General features: G+C 44.6%; 2 protein-coding genes across 2 annotated transcripts; both read left to right on the top strand.

Annotated features, from left to right (window-relative positions):
* The first annotated feature begins 2051 nt into the window (after positions 1-2051).
* CD14 (CD14 molecule) lies at positions 2052-4026 on the top strand. The gene is made up of 2 exons (XM_021005243.2): positions 2052-2180; positions 2731-4026. Exons 1-2 carry the CDS (start codon positions 2178-2180, stop codon positions 3868-3870), a joined length of 1143 nt encoding a protein of 380 aa, XP_020860902.1. The 5' UTR covers positions 2052-2177; the 3' UTR covers positions 3871-4026.
* A 687-nt stretch (positions 4027-4713) lies between these two features.
* LOC110220945 (uncharacterized) lies at positions 4714-11334 on the top strand. The gene is made up of 15 exons (XM_078149192.1): positions 4714-4734; positions 5467-5586; positions 5707-5784; positions 5904-5982; positions 6150-6187; positions 6300-6406; positions 6509-6625; positions 6747-6877; positions 7195-7409; positions 7491-7574; positions 8865-8916; positions 9122-9225; positions 10290-10418; positions 10527-10694; positions 10857-11334. Exons 1-15 carry the CDS (start codon positions 4714-4716, stop codon positions 11064-11066), a joined length of 1653 nt encoding a protein of 550 aa, XP_078005318.1. The 3' UTR covers positions 11067-11334.
* Positions 11335-18602: the final 7268 nt, after the last annotated feature.

Here is an 18602-nt window from a genome sequence, read left to right as displayed (position 1 = left end):
AGTGTGTCTAGAGCTGCAAAACCTGGGTTCAAATTACCTCTCTTGCAATCATAAGAGACTTATTAAGATTGAACTGTTTACATTCCTGCATAGAAAGATGATATTTATAACTCATGAGACCTTTGTCAGTATCAGGGTAGTTGGAGGAAAAAATTATATGTACGTATATGTAGATAGATAGATAGATAGAGGGCACAGGGTGAGCTGAAGATTAAGGGGTCATATCTGGAGAATAAAATTAAGGGATGAGAGAGGATTATACTCGGAGAAGAAGAAAGGGAGAGGTAGAATGGGGTAAATTATCTCACAAAAAAAAACCAGAAAAGTCTCTTACAGTGGAAGGGGAAACAGGGGAAGGTGAGAGGGAATGAGTGAATCTTATTCTCATAGGATTTGGCTTAAGGAGGGAATAACATACACATTCAATTGGGTATGGAAATCTGTCTTACCCTACAGGAAAACAGGGGGGAAAGGGGGCAAGAGAGCAGGGGGATGATAGAGAGGAGAGCAGATTGGGAAAGGGGTTAATCAGAAGTAAATACTTCTGAGGAGAGACAGGGTCAAAAGAAAGAATAGAATAAATGGGAGGGCAGGATAGGATTAAGGGAAATAGAGTTAGTTTTTCACAACATGTCTACTATGGACATGTTTTGCATAACTGCACATGTACAACCTATATTGAGTTGCTTGCCTTTTCAATGAGGGTGGGTGGGGAGGGAGGAAGAGAGAAAATTTGAAACCTAAAGTTTTAAAAAGATATGTTTTTAAAAAAATGTTTTCACATGCTACTGGGAAATAAATATAGGAAATGGGGTACAGAAGTCTGTCCTGCCCTACAGGAAAATAGAAGGGGAAGGGGATAAGAGAAGGGGAGAGAGATAGAAGAGAGGACAGAGTAGGGGAAGGGATATTCAGAACGCATGACATCTTGGGGTGGGGGGAGTGGGGGAGATGGGGTGAAAATTTGGAACTCAAAAACTTGTGGGAGTGAATGTTGAAAACTAAAAATTAATAAATTTATATTAAAAAAAAACAAATTACCTCTCTCGTAGTTTCTACCTGTGTGATCTTGGGCAAGTCACTTACCTCAGTTTCCTCATCTGTAAAGTGAGGGCCTTGGACCAGATGATCTCTACAATAGTTTTTAACTACGACCTATCTGTGGGAGTAGAGGCCTTTGCTGCACATCATGCCTGTTCCAACACTCCCAGTTAGCAGACAGATTTTGAGTTTGAGTTCAGGGCAGGGATGCACAGATTTGATGGAGGCCAGGAAAAGTGGGGAGACTTTGTTAACTTATTATAATCACACTTCCCCATTCCCCAAACCTCACTTCTCATCTGCAAGTTAGGGGCTTATGAGTTTGTACAGCTGTCTGACTTAAATCCAATTCACCTGCAAGTGAAGGCATCACCCCAGGAAGTCGTTAGTCCTCTTGAATTTGAAAGAGGAAAAACAGCTCTGCCTCTGCAAGTCCAATTGGTCATTTCCCTTACTGTTGCAGCAAGGGTGTTGAGTTGTGTCATCCTAAAGATTCCCATCCTCCACCCTTCCCTAAACAAAGGAGAGCAGACTACAGAGAGACTGAGTGAAAGGAAATGAAGTTTAAAATTTTACAGATCTGGAAACAAAACCAAAAGCTTTGAGGCTCACCTATCAAGTCTACCCCAGTACAGGTGAGCTTTCTCTGTCTTTGGTTCCTGTACTGTTCTGTCACTTCCCAGAAATCCAGCAGGGTTTCAGAAATTGAGTAAGTGAAGGGAGGTTACCAGAAACTGAATTTGTTTTATATAGTTTATCCTTTTTTTTTGTGGACTGTGGTGATTCACTGGTTCCATCTCCAGCCAGACTAGAAACAGATGGTTCAAGGTAAGATTGTAGGGTTTAGGGATGGGAGGACAATAAAGAGTTGGAGGACTGTCAGGCTGATGCAGAAAAGCCCAGTGTTTGTTTTCCTGGTGCCACCAGCGGCCCAGTACCCGCCTTTCTTGGTACTGACAACTTTGATTGCAAAACTAAACGGAGGGGAAGTTGGGGTGGAGAAACAGGATTTGGGTTTAATAGCACAGTACAAAAGCCTAAGGTCATTCAGAACCCAGGACTCAGATCCCAGAAGCCAGACAGTCCAGCTCTAAGCATTAAAGGAGTAAGAGGTACAGAGGCTACCCAGACCAGCTATGGTGAGTGTCCTATGTCTCCCCTTACCCTCCACTTTTGTTGTTCTTGAGTCATTTTTCAGCCGTGTCCGACTCTCTGTGACCCCATTTGAGATCTTCTTGGCAGAGATCCTGGAATAGTTTGCAATGTCCTTCCCCAGCCCATTTTACTGATGAGGAACTGAGGCAAACAGTTAAATGACTACACAGCTAGTAAGTGTCTGAGGCTGGATTTAAACTCGGGTCCTCCTGACTCCAGGCCTAGCGCTCTATCTGCAACCGTCTACAGCCTCTCCCAGATACAAACCCTATGCTTCTCAGTGCCGGTCTGAGGCTGACTCCTTGGGTAGAGCAGGAGACCTGGGGCGGGGGGGGGGGGAAGAGAAAGGCATCGAGGGACAGTAAGAAAAGACTGGGGAAGGATAGTATTTGAGGAAAGAGTAAGGCAAAGTCAGGTTGGGCTGGGTTCTGAAGTCAAACTAGGACCTAGTACTCCAGCCATTAGCACTCCTCCGGCTCCCATTTCCCCAGCAGTGGGACAAGCCTTAAGATAAACTGCTGATGTCATCCTCAGGAGCCCTGGCAGAGGTTGCCGCCGCTGCTGCTGCTCTATCCACTGCTGTTGCTTCCCTGGTCATCATCCTCAACCGTCTGTATCCTGGACGAAGAGGGCGATAATTGCTTCTGCAACTTTTCTGCCCCGGAGCCTCAATGGAATGACATTGCAATGTGCATTTCTGCTGTAGAGGTGGAGATCCTTGGGGGCAGCCACAACTTAGATGTGTTTTTGCAGAAAGGAGGAGTTGCCAACCCGGGCAAAGCAGAGGATGTGCTGAGAGTATTGCGCCTCAGACGGCTGAAGCTAAGAGAAGCCCAGGTCCCGGCTCCACTTCTGAATCATCTCCTGCGGGCACTGACCTACACTCGGATTAAGGAGCTGACTCTGGAAGACCTGGTGATTTCACACCCGCCCCTGCAACCTCCATCGCCCAGTGACAGCAATGTGGGTCTGACAGCCCTGAAACTCAACAGAGTATCGTTGGTCGGAGAGAGCAACTTACTGGCTGCGCTAGGGCCTTGGCTAAAACCTAGCCTGAAGGCACTGAATTTGACTGGTTTGGGCCTGAGCAGTGTGCCTTGCCCAGACTTGGGCACCTTCAAGGAACTGAATTCTCTAGATCTGTCAGACAATCCAGAGATAGGAGAGAGTGGCTTAACTGGGGCCTTCTGCCTTAAGGAGTTCCAGGCACTGCGTGATCTGGCACTTCGGAACACCAGCCTTGAGTCACTGGGGGAAGTGTGCCAGGGTCTGGAGGTGACAGGAACAAATGTGCAGCACCTGGACATCAGTTACAATGAACTGAGGGATACACCCCAGACTCAGTGTACCTGGCCTCCCACCCTGATATCCCTCAACCTGTCCCACTCCAAGCTGAAGTGTGTGCCCAAGTCTCTGCCTGAGAAGCTGCAGCAGTTGGACCTAAGCTATAACCTGCTGATGAAGCAGCCGATGCTGCCCCAGGTGAATGACCTGATCCTCAGAGGGAACCCATTTGCTGACAGCGTCACCTTAGCTAGATTACAAGGGGAACCGGTGCCAAAGGACTGTGAAGTTCCATCCCGTGGGACCAGGTCTGTAGGCACACCGCTAGCCCTCCAGGTCTCAGGGACTGCAGCCTTGGCGATGCTGCGAGGGGTCAGAGTATTCCCCTGAAGGAGGGTGGAGAGCAACTGGAGAGGAGAGGAAAACATGTTCAGGTCCCACCTGGCTGCCTTGTGATTCCAGGGACTGCAGGGGTAACCTGCCAGAGTGTCAATCTCCACTAGTTTTCATTAAAAAAACAAAAAACCTAATAACTGAGAAACAAAATGTCTGTATGTCTTATTTCTTTCTTCCCCAGACGCTCTGAAGACTAGTTCAGTGACAATGGAGTTGGAGGGAGGAAGAGGAAGGGTGGCGGGCATGGGGAGGAAGAGTAAAATCTGTCACAACTGGGACTGTTCCTCATAAAGCAGAAGAGCCCCAGACAATGCACTGGTCTCTACGCCTCCACCCAACTGGGAGTTGCCTTTCTGGAATCATAAACTTATATGGAAAGGAAATTTAGAGTTCACCAAGTCCAGAGATTCTTACCCTGAAGTCCCTGAACTTAAAATTTAAAAAAACAAAACAAAACTGAATTTCAATATAATTTGTTTCCTTTGTAATCTTACACATTTAATTTTATGCAATTCAAAACACTAAGGGGTCAATGAAAAAGGTTAAGAACCTCTATACCTCTCTGCCTTTCCTTTCTTCATCTTCACTAAGATGGTCATATTCCAGTGAGGGTCTAGAAATTCTGACCTCACCTCCGTAGAAGAGACTGGTGTGTGTGGAATCAATTGGCTGTATTGGGAACTTGAAGGCTTGTGGGTGGAACAGAAGCAGAACTCTAGGAGACAAACACAGGTGGAAAATAGCCTGGTAGACACGGATTGGGGGACAGCAGACCCCACCCAGAAACCACCAGATAGGACATGAATTATTGAGGAGAACCCTGGAGGCTCCAGAACCATGACAAGCAGCAGCAAGCAGGTGAGCAGGAACTTGTCCTCCAGACTTCCCTAGTGGCTTAGCTCAGGGCCTAGGCCCCACTATTTTCTCTCCCTTCAGGTTGGGTCTGCAACAGTGACAGTGGTTGTGGAAGTAGCATCCTTGCCGGAGGCAGGTGAGAAATTCTTTCTAAGAGGTCAGGCCAGGAAGGAACCCTGAAGGTAGTAGGCTGGGGCCAGTTTCTCCTGTTCTTAACAGGAGAAAACTAAAGCAGAGTCTCACAGTGACCCACCACTCTACTGTAGGTCACGACACCTGCAGCCCCAGATTCCTTTTAGATGGCTCTCAAATGCTCCTGCTAGATCCAGGAGACCCTGAGGTACTGTTGGGGTTGGGAAAGGTGGGACCAGGCATGGGGAGGATGGAGGAAAAAGAGGATATAAGTGGTAATTCATCTTAGTGACCCTGGTCCTGCACCTAGGAGCACCGATTCACGTTTGACAGAGTCCTAGGCCCAGAACATGCACAGGTAGAACAAGGGAGTAGGTGGGGCGTGGTTGGCAAGGCCTTGTCCCTACTAGCCTCATTCTGTTTCTCCCCTCTGTAACATCATATGCTCCCTTGCCCTTCAGACAACCCATTCTGTGCCTTCCCAAGTTGGAGCATGCTATTTGGGGGTGGGGAGGACTAGGGTGCCCCAGACTGAAAAGTCTAGGGACCCAGTGGAAGAGGGAGACGATTTCCCCAGAGAGGTGAGCTCTCGTCTATTGATAGGAAGCAAAGCAGGAGTTTTTGGAGAATATTCGGGCTGTGCTGGGCTCAGTCTCCAGAGGGTACAGTGTGTCTGTGCTGATCAGGGGCAGAGAAGCCCAGCAACTGGATCAGGTTCCCCAGGTGAGGAGCTAGAATCCACTTTGCCTTACCACACGGTCCAGACTTGGTTGGACTTCAGACCAAAGGGACTCTCTTTTCTCTTGTGGCCACTCCACCCCTATCCTCTCTAATAATTCACAGCTGCTGGCAATGCTGTTTGAGGAGATTCAACCCCCAGGTGCTTCTGAACCTTCCCTCAGGACCCTGAGTCTAGTGCAGGTGACAAAATCTTGAGAGAGATTTGCAAGGACCGGGCAGCCCTGGAGAGTACTCTCAAGGATTCGGAAGGCTTTTACAGGTTCCGCACACACTCATCCCATGCACTCCCTTGCTTTTAGCTCAATTCTAGCGGTAGGGGTCGAGACTTACTATTACCTGGAACTAGCGACCTGAGCTTGCTGGATGTGTACCCACTGGGTCTGTGAGTATGCTACCTTGCCCAGGACGGGCACCACTCTCCCTTGCTCACTCCCCACCTCTTAGCACCATTCCCACAAAAGCCAGAGTTCAACACATTGTAATTTTTGGGGAAAGAGATGGAGCAGAAAAAGCACGATCTTACCCCCTGTTCTTTGTTCTCCCAGAGATCCTGTCTTCTGTACAGCTGTCCTGTTCAGGGCATGTATGTCTATATGACTTAGGGGTTATCTGCTCTTTTTGTTCTTATGCCTGGGATTCAAGGCTTTGAAGGTCCTGTGGCAAAGGGACATAGTCCAGAGGTCCTATAAGCCTAGGTTTTTCCCTTTTTTCCCAGGGTAGTGGAAGGAGTTAGTGAAGCAGAGGTCCTTGACTCCAAGTCTAGCTGCCAACTCTACCTCAAGGCAATGGAAGGCTTGGACAGGTATGTGAGCTGCGGATGCTGGCAGAAGGGATGAGGAAAGGAGATACAAACTTAGAAGGCAACCTAAGAAGCCCTGTGCTTAATCATTTTCTCCTTCCCCAGTACCTCTTCCCTTCTCACTGTGACTATATCCTGCCTGGGGCCCAGCACCATAAAGAGGCCCTGGGCCAGAGGCATGTGGCGGGGCTCGTTGAGAGTCCTACAGCTTCCAGAAGCTAGGTGAGTCCAACTTGGGGTGGGGGCAGCAGTCTGAGGGCTCCATATAATATGGGGCAGTTAGTTTCCCTAACTCATAAGAAGGGCCTGCATTGTGCCTGGCCTTAACCCTCACTCTTTGTAGGGACTGTCCTTTATTGCTGGCACTGGCAGGGAAGGCTTCTAAGGCCCAAATGGGCTCTTTGCCTTGGATTGTGACTCGGTTACTCTTCGGGAATAGTTACAGTAGCCTGCTGCTCCACTTGGATCCCCAAGGTATGAAGGTAGGAAGGGAGGGAAGAGAAAAGAAGTGACGTGAGATTTAATCTTTTCTGGGGAAGGTCCCCAGAAAATTCTGCTCCTTAAGGCTCCCCAATCCTGGCTTTCCCTCTTCTCCATTGGCTCCTCATCCATGCTTCTTAGTGATGAGTGGGTTTTGCATACCCAGTTCCAGTGCAGTGGGAAGAGGTAGCCCAGTGTGATTCTTGGTAGAAGAGGTTAGGAGGAGTGGACAGGATTGTTCTTTGACTATATCAAAAGCCCATCCTGCTCCCCATGAATTGGCCCCACTACCTGCCTGTTTTCCCTGGCAGCTACCCCCTTGAACCTGCTCCTGGCCTCACTATCAGGGGCCACAGGAGCTCGGGACCCAGCCCAGTTGAAACAGGTTTCTCCCACACTGTGGGATGCTTCAGAAGAAATACAGGCCCGGCGTGCAGCTGTTCAGGATCTTCGCTCTGGGCTCTCTGGAACTGTTCTACAGGAGAGCCAGCTTACCCAGCTGAGTCTGGTACTCAGGGAATTGAAGGTGAGACAGAACTAGGCAACCACCCTTCCATCTAGGGCATCAGGGGCTCTGGAAACTGTTGACTGAATCTGCTATCTGCAGGTACTGAAAAACCAAAGCCGGTACTGGGAGACTAGGCTGCTCAAGGGAGCTGGAGCCTCTGCACCTAGGCTTCTGAACCTGCAGGTATGTGGGTGCCAACTCCCTAGACCTTGAGATTGGCATTTTATCACCAAGACAGCTCTGGGACTAGGAGTCTCAAGTCCTCTTAAAACATCCTTTCCAAGTACACTTGATTTCAAAGCTGGAATAGGACTGGAAGCAGTCAAGAGGACAAGCAATCACTTAGGGTGGAAAAAGGAACACTTTGTTATGGTTTTTTATAAATGGACTATTTTTAAGGCAGAAGCAGTTTGGTCTAGTGGCGGACGGAGTGCTGGACTTGTAGGCTAGAACATCTGGTTCAAATCCTACCTTACAGTGACAAGCTGGGCTATGATACCTAAGACACTGAAAGTCTCTGAGCCTCTTCAGTCAAGTCTGTGTAAATTATAGGGCAAGTTGAGGTCTATCTCCATTGCATACTTTTAATAATAGAAAATTCTGTTTTCCATAAGCAGCAGGTACTTTAGTGATGAAAAGTCCTCTGTTATCATGAATCAGAGGTCAAAGGTCCAGTGAACAGTTATAATTTTCAAACCTTTGAGGGGAAGGGAAGAGGACGAGTAGGAGTACATATGGCTTGATAGGGCTTTCCTAGATCTCCATCTTCCTCGAGGGACATTTCCCTGCTATGTTCCTTCCTAGCTCTATGAGGTGCTCTATAGACCTTCTAACCCTGCTCTTAGTCAAGCAATATACCTTACACATACTTAGAGGAATGGTAGAGCAACAGATCTCAAACTTAAAAACCCTGATTCTTCTTTATTTTGGTACCTTGTTTATCCTGGCACCTATTTATCTTAAAGGAAGGAAGATAAATACTCTGAGCATTCTTGCAGTCTAGCATCTGATTTCACAATCTTACTCTTTGCTTTCTAAATTAAATTTAATTTTTTTCAATTAACAAAAATCTACCTTCTCTCTCTTCCCACCTGCTCCCTACCTCCACTGAAAAAAGAAAGACAAAAACCTTAGTAACAACTACTCATAGTTAAAGAAAACAAATTCCTACATTGGCTGTGTCTAAAAAATGTGTCACAACATGGGCTTTGACTCTTTCCCCTCTGGGTCAGAAGTGGGCAGCTTGTTTCATCTTGAATCCTCTAGAATTAAGCTCAGTCACAGCATTTGTGGATGAGCATTCTTAAACCTCTCAAAGAAGTTTGTCTTTACAATGTTGTTATCATTAAGAACCTTTTCTTTTCAATGTTACCAATTACAGTTGCTTAAAACTCACCTTTTACACTAAAATGAAAATATCTCTGACCTTGGGAGGAGGAGGCTTTGTTGCTTTACAACACATCTCCCCTCTAGGTGCCAGAACTAGAAGAGGCCTTTTTCCCTGTTTTCCAGAAGCACCCCCAAGGTGAGTTTCAGGCCTGATGGCCCAGACACTATCTTTTTGGAGTTTCTCACTTGTCTGTCTTCACCCAGCACAGCCCCCCCTCATTTAAATCTAACTCACTTGCATGTCTTGGCATCACCTCCCTGATGTCATGGTCCTCTTTGAGAACAAAGGACAAAGAACAACAATAATCTGCATTCAGAATAAAAGTATTTCTCTTTGGCAGCAAGAACTTCAGAAACTCTGGGCCTGGGGAGGAAGCCACACCTGCCAGCAGCACCAAGAAACTACCCTCTTGGGGCCTCCAAGAAACAGGCAAAGCTTCACCTATTCCTATAGGGAGTACATGGGGATTCCCGAGGGAGCAGACGCCACTGTGTGATGCCCCTTCCTGTGGGAGAAATTGATTTAAAATGAATACCGCATAAAGTCTGAAAGTAGGAAAGGGATCACAAAAGGGCAGGTCGAGTTATAGAGGAGGAGACAGGAAGTCCCAAAGCTTTAGCTTGGTGAGGGTGGTGATCGGGAACAGGCTATGGCTTTATTGGACCATAGGATTTAGAGCTGGAAAGAACCACAGAGATCATCTAGTCCAATCTCATTATTTTCCAGATGAGGAAATGGAGGACAATAGAGATTGAGTTATTTCCCTGAGACTACATAGGTAATTAGTAGTAGAGCAGATATTTAAATTCAGGTCCTGTGACTTCACATCTGGTGGTTTGACCAGGATGCCTTCTTCTTTTAGGAATAGTTGACAAAGCCACCTCCTATCTCTCTTGGACTGTAGCTCTGATTTTACTGTCCAGAAATTCACTTTCTGTAGTGCTGAATCCCCTAAATCTGGGGTGAGGGCAATACCTGGAATTGGGAGCCTTGTGCTAGGGAAGACCAGTAAACCCCAGTGGGGAAATTAGGCCTTATCTCTAAGGCAGGAATTCTTTTTAGAATCTAATTTAATTTTAAATTTATTTTTCACATTCTTTTTTTTTACTTCCAAATCCTCTTCTTCCCTCTATTCCCTCCTTCACCTGTTTGAGAAGACAAGCAACATGATACCCATTATATATCTGAAGTTATGCAAAACATTTCTATATTGGTAGGGCAGGAGTTATTAAACCTTCTTTGTGTCATAGACCCATTGGGCAATCTGATGAAGCTAATACTACTGAGATTTGTTGCCTGCCTTCATAACTGAAGGAACTGCTAGGTTTCAGTTAGCAGCTAGTGAAAATAAATATGTAATTTTTTTCCTCATCCAAGTTCACAGACATCTAAAATCTAGTAGATCCCAAGTTAAATATCCCTGCTCTGAGGCAAAGGAAAATGGGACTTGGCCAGATGAAGAGACCAGGAGGTAAGTCCTTCTGGTTGGTGTCTGGTCTGTCTCATAGGCCTCTGATGTGGCACTGCAGTTTATGTTAGCACGAGCCCATAGGCAGCTGCTTCAGGAACACCACCAATCCCAGATCCAAGAGCAGCTGAGCTGCTTGGGAAAGAACAAGGAAACAGCAGCAGATCAGGTTAGTCCCAGATACTCAGGGAAAGTGAATCAAAAAAAGACCAAGAGTAGGACTAAGGCAGATGAGTAGGCTCATTCTAAGTTAGCAAATACCTGTTTTCTTTCACAGGCCCCAGACCTATCTGCTGAGTGCCCAAGCTGGTGGCAGGATCACACAGCACTGGTCTTGCAGCTGGAGGCACTAAGAGTGGAGCGAGATGCAGCTGAACGGGACCTAGAGGCCCTGTATGAGCTACATGTGCAAGGAGCCCGGGCCCAGACCTGCCACATGCTGCAGGTCAGAAGTGGACAGAGAATGGTGGCAGAGGAATGTCCGAGCTCAGCCTGGCTGCTGTTTACCCATGCTTCGTCTTATGTTGGCAGGCTGTCACTCCAGCCGCAGCTGAATAAATAGGTGCTGAATTCCTCTAATCATCAACTTACCCCCTTAAAAGCATAGGTGTTCCGGGCTTGCCGGAGGCTGTGGAAGGAGCAGGCTGCTGCCAGGGAGTTCCATCACCGAGTCCTGTTGGCTGGAGTCTTACAGGATGCTGTCTCACTGGCCGCGCAGAACCAACAACTCCAACTCCAGAACAAGAAGCTTCGGCAGGGTGAGGATTATGAGGAGGAGGAGGATAGGGAGGAAGTGGGGTTCAAACTGTTCTTCTGATTTCAATCCACAAGTCTGTCTTGAACTACAGGGGAATGGCATCAGGGGATATGAGGTTGGGGTGCCAGCCTCAATCTTCCAGTAGGGCATCATCGATTCTCTGTCCCCTATCTCCCAACAGAAAGCACGGAGGGGAGAAAAAAAGTTTGAGCTCTGGCAATCGGCCCTGACACCTTTTTCTTAAAGTAAAGGTATTCAGAACAGACATGGTCCCAGAGTCATACCTGTTCTGTAGGAGTCAAATTAAAATATTTACTGATCCTGTCAACTAGCTGGAAGTTTCTGTTTCTTAACTCTCAGTTCCTTGTTTGGAGCAGAATGGGTAACATGACAAAACTTTGAAGAATGGAGGCACCTCTGTTCTGGCAAACTCCCACCTTTTGTACCCCTGACCCCAGGGACTCGGTTCTAGAATCTGTCAGTGGAAAACTGCTCTCTCCTACAACCTTCTGTCCCATAGCCAGTTTAATCTTCCCCCTACACAATTCCTCTCTTCCACTTTCTTCTTTCATTGTGTCCCAGGAAATCCCCAACTATAATTAACAAAAATCTCCTCTTCCCAGATCTCTTCAGTTTATTCTTTTTTCCTTTTTTTTTTTTAACTGGTACACTAAAACTACCTGTGTGACCATGAGCAAATCAATGAACCTCTCTGGGACTCAGCTTCTTCTTCTGTTGGAATAAGATGCCATGATCTTGGTCCAACCTCCTCTACCTATAGTAAAGATGAACAAAATGGAGCCCAAGGAGGTTAAGTGATCTGCCCCTGGTCCCACAGAGCAGTAAATGTCAGACCCCAAGTTCTCTGACTCCAGAGAACTCTCTTTTCACTGTGACACGTGACCTCACCATCTTCATCCTTGGGATGCCTCTTCAAACACCCTGGCTTCCATGAGCTACATACACATATATACACACATACACATACATATACATGTGTATATGTATGTGTACATGTGTTTATGTATATATATTCATACACAATATTCATATATAATTTTTCCAATTGCATATAAAATAATTTTAATATTAATTTAAAAAAAATTTTTAAGTTCTAAATTCTTTCTCGTCTTCTCTTTCCTCCCCTCTCATTGAGAAGCGAAGCAATTTGATATTTGATATATGTGTAGTCATGGGAGGGGCAGAGCCAAGATGGCGGAGTGAAAGCAGTGACTTGCTTGAGCTGTCTCCCAAACCCCTCCAAATACCTGTAAAAAAATGGCTCTAAACAAATTCTAAAGCAGCAGAACCCACCAAAACAGGGAGTGAAACAAATTTCCAGCCCAAGACACCCTGGATGGTTGATCTGAAAGGTATATCACGCCAGGCGAGGAACATGGTTTGGTGTGGGCGCACAGGCTATAGCAAACCTGGAGCAGGCCTCAGAGGACTGAATTGCCGGCAGCTGTGGCGGATTCCAGACCTCTCAACCTAGGAACACCAAAGACAATTTTGAAGGTCAGTGAGAAAAGTCTGTTTCTACAGTGAGAGAGAGAAGCAAGGTGGTCTTAGCTCTAGTCCCTGAGCTTGGCGCCGGGGTGGTGGCTGCCTCCTGAGGTTCTGGGCCACAGACTGAGGGGGAGTCGAGTGGCTGATCAGAAGGGCATTGCAGGGATCTCTCTGCTGGTGCAGGATTCTCTTGCTTTGCCCTTGCTTGGATCTGGGTCACAGTTCTGGGCAGCGGTCCTGGGGTGAGGAGGAGCACTGGCATGGTGAAGCATGTAGTGGCTGTAAAGAGGAAATCTTCTGCACAGTTCCAAGACAGAAAAGAGTGCTTGTGGTCACTCATAGACCAGAGAATAGGCCAGGAAAGGAATAAACAACCTTGCCCTTGATCACAGCACCTTTGAAGAACTGAAAATTTACAGGTCCTTAGAAGTATCTCTGAAAACAGCTGCACAAAACCCCCAAAGCTTTGGACAGTACATTCTCCACATTGGATATATGTGTAGTCATGTAAAACATATTTCCATATTAGTCATGTTGTGAAAGAAAACATAAACCCCCCAAAAAAAACAACCCCAAGAAAAATAAAGTTAAAAAAAGTATGCTTCAATCTGCATTCACACTCCATCAGTTCTTTCTCTGGAAGTAGATAACATTTTTCATCAAAAGTCCTTTGAAATTGCATCATTGTATTGCTGAGAATAGCTAAACCATTCACAGTTGATCATCATACAATATCGCTGTTACCATGTTCAGTGTTCTCCTACTTCTCACTTCACTTTATATTAGTTCATGTAAGTCTTCCCAGGTTTTTCTTTTTTCTTTTCTTAAAATTAATTAATTTTTTCCAGGTTTTTCTGGAAGCATCATGCTCATTATTTCTTATAGCACAATAGTATTTCATTACATCCATATATTATGTTTTTCGTCTATTCCCCAATTGATGGACATCCCCTCAATTTCAAATTCTTTGCCACCACAAAAAGAACTGCTATAAATATTTTTTGTACACGTGGGTTCTTTTCCCTTTTTCATCATCTCTTTGAGATACAGACCTAGTAGTGATATTGCTGGGTCAAAGGGTATGCATGGTTTATAGCCATTTGGGCACAGTTCCAAATTATTCTCTAGAATGGTTAAAGTTCACAATTTCGCCAGCAGTGCTTTAGTACCCAACTTTCCCATACCCCCTCCAACATCTGTCATTTTCCTTTTCTGTTATATTAGCAAACATGATATATTTTTTAAAATTTCCTTATTGATACAATGATACATTTTGGCAAATTAATCACTTCCCAGTAAATTATTCTCCTATGGTATTTTGTCATAAGAAGTTAAGTAAAACCTAATTGTGACTGATGAAGCATACTACTTTCCACTCTTAAAAGTTTATCCTCCCTTAATAGAAAGGAAGTTTTTTAGCCACAAATCATGACCTACATACAGCTTCATTCCATCTCAGCCACAGAGATCATGTCTTAGATCTTACCCTCACACATATCTGTGTCACCTTTGTGATTCTGAACTCTACTATTACCACCCTTTGATAATAATCTGACCTATCTCTCCCTCTCTTGAACTCTTCTTGAATGCATTCTTTATATTCACTTTGACCTGCAAGTCCCTCCTTAAGTCTGTTCTACTCTGACCTTACTTTCCTCCCTTCACATTTTTTTTGGGGGGGGGGCGGTTAAGTGACTTACCCAGAGTTACACAGCTAGTGAGAATCATGTGTCTGAGTCTGGATCTGAACTCGGGTCCTCCTGACTCCAGAGCCCATGCTCTATTCCCTTCACAATCTTAATGGTAGTTGACCAGTTTAGTTCTATCTTGTCCTCTCCCCTAGAATCCTTTGCCCCCTTGACCTAGGTGTATTCAGGCCTGCTAATATCTTCAACCCCGGGGTCATCCCATCATCTGCTACCAGCTGGGTCCAAATTAATGTTGTCTAAAGTAGGTCTTTATCATTTCATCTTTTTATTTTTTGCAATCCTTTTATTCTTTCTTGTCCCTATAGCCATCTCATCTGTAGCTAGTGAAAACCTCATCTTTCTTCAAGCCTCTTATCCTACTCCGAGCAGCAACATCCCTTGTACAGCAAGGAGATCAAATCACTTAATACTTAAAGAAATAATTCAGGCTATTCACTGGAAGGTCAAATGTTGAAGCTTAAATACTTTGGCATATAATGAGAAGACTGGAAAAGACCTTGATGTCGGGAAAGATTGAAGGCAAATGGAAAGGGAGATGGCAGAAGATGAAATGGATAGATAGTGTCATAGAAACAATGAACATGAACTTGAACAGACTTCAAGAGAATAGAGGCTAGAAGGGCCTGGCGTGCTGATACAGAGAGTGGGACGTGACTAAATAACAATAACAACTTGCCTCACCCTTTTTTCTCTGCAGGGGACTCTTGCTTGACTGAAAAACAAACACATAAAACCCCCAACCAACCAAACAAGACTATTAGCTCTAGTCTCTAATAACAGCATATATATAGTGCTTTAAAGGAGTGGAAAGTACTTCCCATTTTTTTCATTTCATACTTAACCCTATGAGGTAGGTGCTAACCATTGTCTTCATTTTATAGATGAGGAAATGAGGCCTAGAGAAAAGAAGTGAGTTGCCTGTCATCAGACAGCTAGAAAGCAGTTGAGAAAGGACTCGAATCCATTTCTTCCTGACTTTAAGTCCAGCATTCTGCTCACCATGTCACACTGCTATCCACACTAATGTCAACTCCTTTGTTTGGCCTTTGATCCTATTCCCTCCCAGTTCCTCTGGAAACAGCTATCCATTGAGCTCCTAAAGTAAAATAGGAGCTCCTTAAGGCTAGGGATGATTTGGGTTTTGTGCTTGTATCTATAATGTGTGGCACATTTTTAAAAAATCTGCACCTATGATTTCATCAGTGAAGGGAACTCTTGGTCTGGAAATTCCCTCTGTAGGTACAAATCAACAACTCATCTGTAACTTACAGTCTCCCCTATACTGTAAAAGCCTTTTCTTGTCTGTTTTAGTTAGATAATTTACCCCATTCTATCTCTCCCTTTGTCCTTCTCACAGAATAATCCTCTCTCACCCCTTAACTTTATTCTTCATCTATCACCCCATCATCTTCAACTCACCCTGTGCCCTCTAATTTTTTCCAACTACCTTGATATTGACAAAGGTCTCATGAGTTCCAAATATCATCTTTCCATGTAGGAATGTAAACAGTTCAACTTTAATAAGTCCCTTATGATTTCTATTTCCTGTTTACCTTTTCATGATTCTCGTGTCTTATATTTTAAAGTCAAATTTTCAACTCTGGTCTTTTCATCAAGAATGCTTGAAAGTCCTCTGATTCACTGAATATCCATTTTTCCCCCCAAAGGATTATTTATTTTGCTTTTTTTTTGGTTGAAGGATTATTTATACTCAGTTTTGTTGGGTAGGTGATTCTTGGTTGTAATCCTATTTCCTTTGACCTCCAGAATGTTATATTCCAAGCCCTCCAGTTCCTTAATGTAGAAGCTGCTAAATACTGTGTTATCCTGATTGTGTTTCCACCATACTTGAACTGTTTCTTTCTGGCTGCTTGCAATATTTTCTCCTTGACCTGGGAACTCTAGAATTTGACTACAATATTCCTAGAAGTTTTCCTTTGGGGCTCCCCTTCAGGAGGTGATTGGTGGATTCTTTCAATTTCTATTTTAGCCTCTGGTTCTAGAATATCAGGGCAGTTTTCCTTGATAATTTCTTTAAAGATGATGTCTAGGCTCCTTTTTTGATCATGGCTTTCAGACAGTCCAATAATTTTTAAATTATCTCTCCTGGATCTGTTTTCCAGGTCAGTTGTTTTTCCAGTGAGATATTTCACATTGTCTTCTATTTTTTCATTCTTTTGTTTTTGTTTTACAATGTCTTGATTTCCCACAAAGTCACTGGCTTCCAATTGCTCCATTCTAATTTTTAAGGAAGTATTTTCTTCAGTGAGTTTTTGGACTTCCTCTTCCATATGGCTAATTCTGCTTTTGAAGGTACTCTTCTCCTCATTGGCTTTTTGGATCTCTTTTGCCATTTGGGTTAGGCTATTTTTTAAGGTATTATTTTCTTCAGTATTTTTTTGGGTCTCCTTTAGCAAGCTGTTGATTTGGTTTTCATGATTTTCTTGCATCACCCTCATTTCTCTTCCCAGTTTTTCCTCTACTTCTTTTACTTGCTTCTCAAAATCCTTTTTGAGCCTGGGACTGATTCATATTTTCCTTTGAGGCTTTGGATGTAGGAGCTTTGACTTTGCTGTCTTCTTCTGGTTGTATGTTTTGATCTTCTTCGTCACCAAAGAAAGATTTTATGGTCTGACCTTTTTTTGCACAGTTTGCTCATGATCTCAGCCAATTACTTGAGTTTTTCTTTTTCTATTTTTTTTCCCTTTAGGCAATTGTGGTTAAGTGACTTGCCCAGCTAGTGCCAAGTGTTTGGTCTGAGGCTGGATTTGAACTCAGGTCCTCCCTGATTTCAGGGCCAGTGCTGTATCCACTGAACCACCTAGCTGCCCCAAATTACTTGAGTTTTAAAGTCTCTGTTAAGGTAGGGGTCTGCTTCCAGTGTGAAGAATGTACTGTCCCAAGCTTTGGGAGTTTTGTGCGACTGTTTTCAGAAATACTTCTAGGGACTTGTAAATTTTCAGTTCTTCCAAGGTGGTACGATCAAGGGCGAAATGTTTACTCCTCGCCTGGCCTGTACTTTGGTCTATGAGTGACCATAACCACTCTTTTCTGCCTTGGAACTGTGAGAAAGATTCCCTCTTCACCACTAGTATAAGCTCTACCATGCCAGCACTCCTTTTTGCCTCACGACTGCCACCCAGAACCATGACCCAGATCCAAGCAAGGGCAAAGCAAGAGAATCCTACCTCAGCACCAGCAAAGAGATCCCTGCAATCCCCCTCTGATCAGCTACTCAATTACCCCTCAGTCTGTGGGCCAAGAGCTCCAGAAGCAGCCACTGCCCCAGGGCTATGCTGGGACCAAGCTTCTTTCTCACCACGGTCACAGACTTTTCCTACTGACCTTCTAAGTTGTCTTTGGTATTTGTGGGTTGAGAAATCTGGAAACCACCACAGCTGCCTGTGATTCAGTCCTCTGAGGCCTGCTCTAGGTTTGCTGAGGTCTGGTCTCTGCCTGTGTACCCACACTGAACTGTGTTCCTCTCCCAGCCCAGAGCAACAGACCTTTCTAATCAACCATCTGGGTTGTCTTGGGCTGGGAATTTGTTTCACTCTGTCTTTTTGTGGATACTGCGACTCTAAAGTTTTAGAGCCATTTTTTGCAGGTATTTGGAGGGCTTTGGGGGAGAGCTCAAGCAAGTCATTGCTTTCACTCTGCTATCTTGGCTCGTATTCAACATATCTAAAATCATACTTCTCTTTCCCCCAACATTCACCCCTCTTCTTAACTTCCCCATATCTGTTGAGAGCACTGTCTGGCATGGCTCCCAGGTTCAAAACCTATCACTTAACTCTTCACTCTCCCCAACAACCTATTAATCAATGTCTCGTCAATTCTACCTCCACATATCTTGCCTTTGTCCCTCTCTGTACTCACACCATCATTAGCTTAGTTTTGGTCCTATCACCTTACCCAGACTATGGCAATTGTCTCCTAATTAGATTACCTGTTTCAATCTCTCTTGTTCTCTCCTTCCTTCATGCAGCAGCCAAATTGATATTCTCAGTGCTCAGGTCTGACCATGTTCTCTTACGAAACTTTGGTGTTTATTTCCTTAGGATAAATACTAACTCATTTGGCAATTCAATTCAATTTATATTGCCAGTCTGATTTCCTATTACTTCCTAATGTGCACTTTACATTCCAACCAAACTGGCCTACATGCCGTCCCCTGTAGAAGACATTTCATTTTCTGCTTTTGTGCCTTTGCATAAGCCATCCTCCATGCCTAGAATGCTTGTCCTCCTCACCTCTGTCCCTTAAGAGTCCTACTTTCTTCCAAAGAAAGAAAAACACTTCAGATATATGTGTGTGTTGCAGCCACCAATGGAATGTAAGATCCTTAAGAACAGGGACAATTTGTTTCTTTGAATCC

This window comes from Phascolarctos cinereus, unplaced genomic scaffold (assembly GCF_003287225.1).
Source record: "Phascolarctos cinereus isolate Bilbo 61053 unplaced genomic scaffold, phaCin_HiC Scaffold_2;HRSCAF=192, whole genome shotgun sequence".
Taxonomy (NCBI): Eukaryota; Metazoa; Chordata; class Mammalia; order Diprotodontia; family Phascolarctidae; genus Phascolarctos; species Phascolarctos cinereus.
The sequence above is the reverse complement of the archived record's forward strand: the minus strand, read 5'-3'. Positions and strand labels throughout refer to the sequence as shown.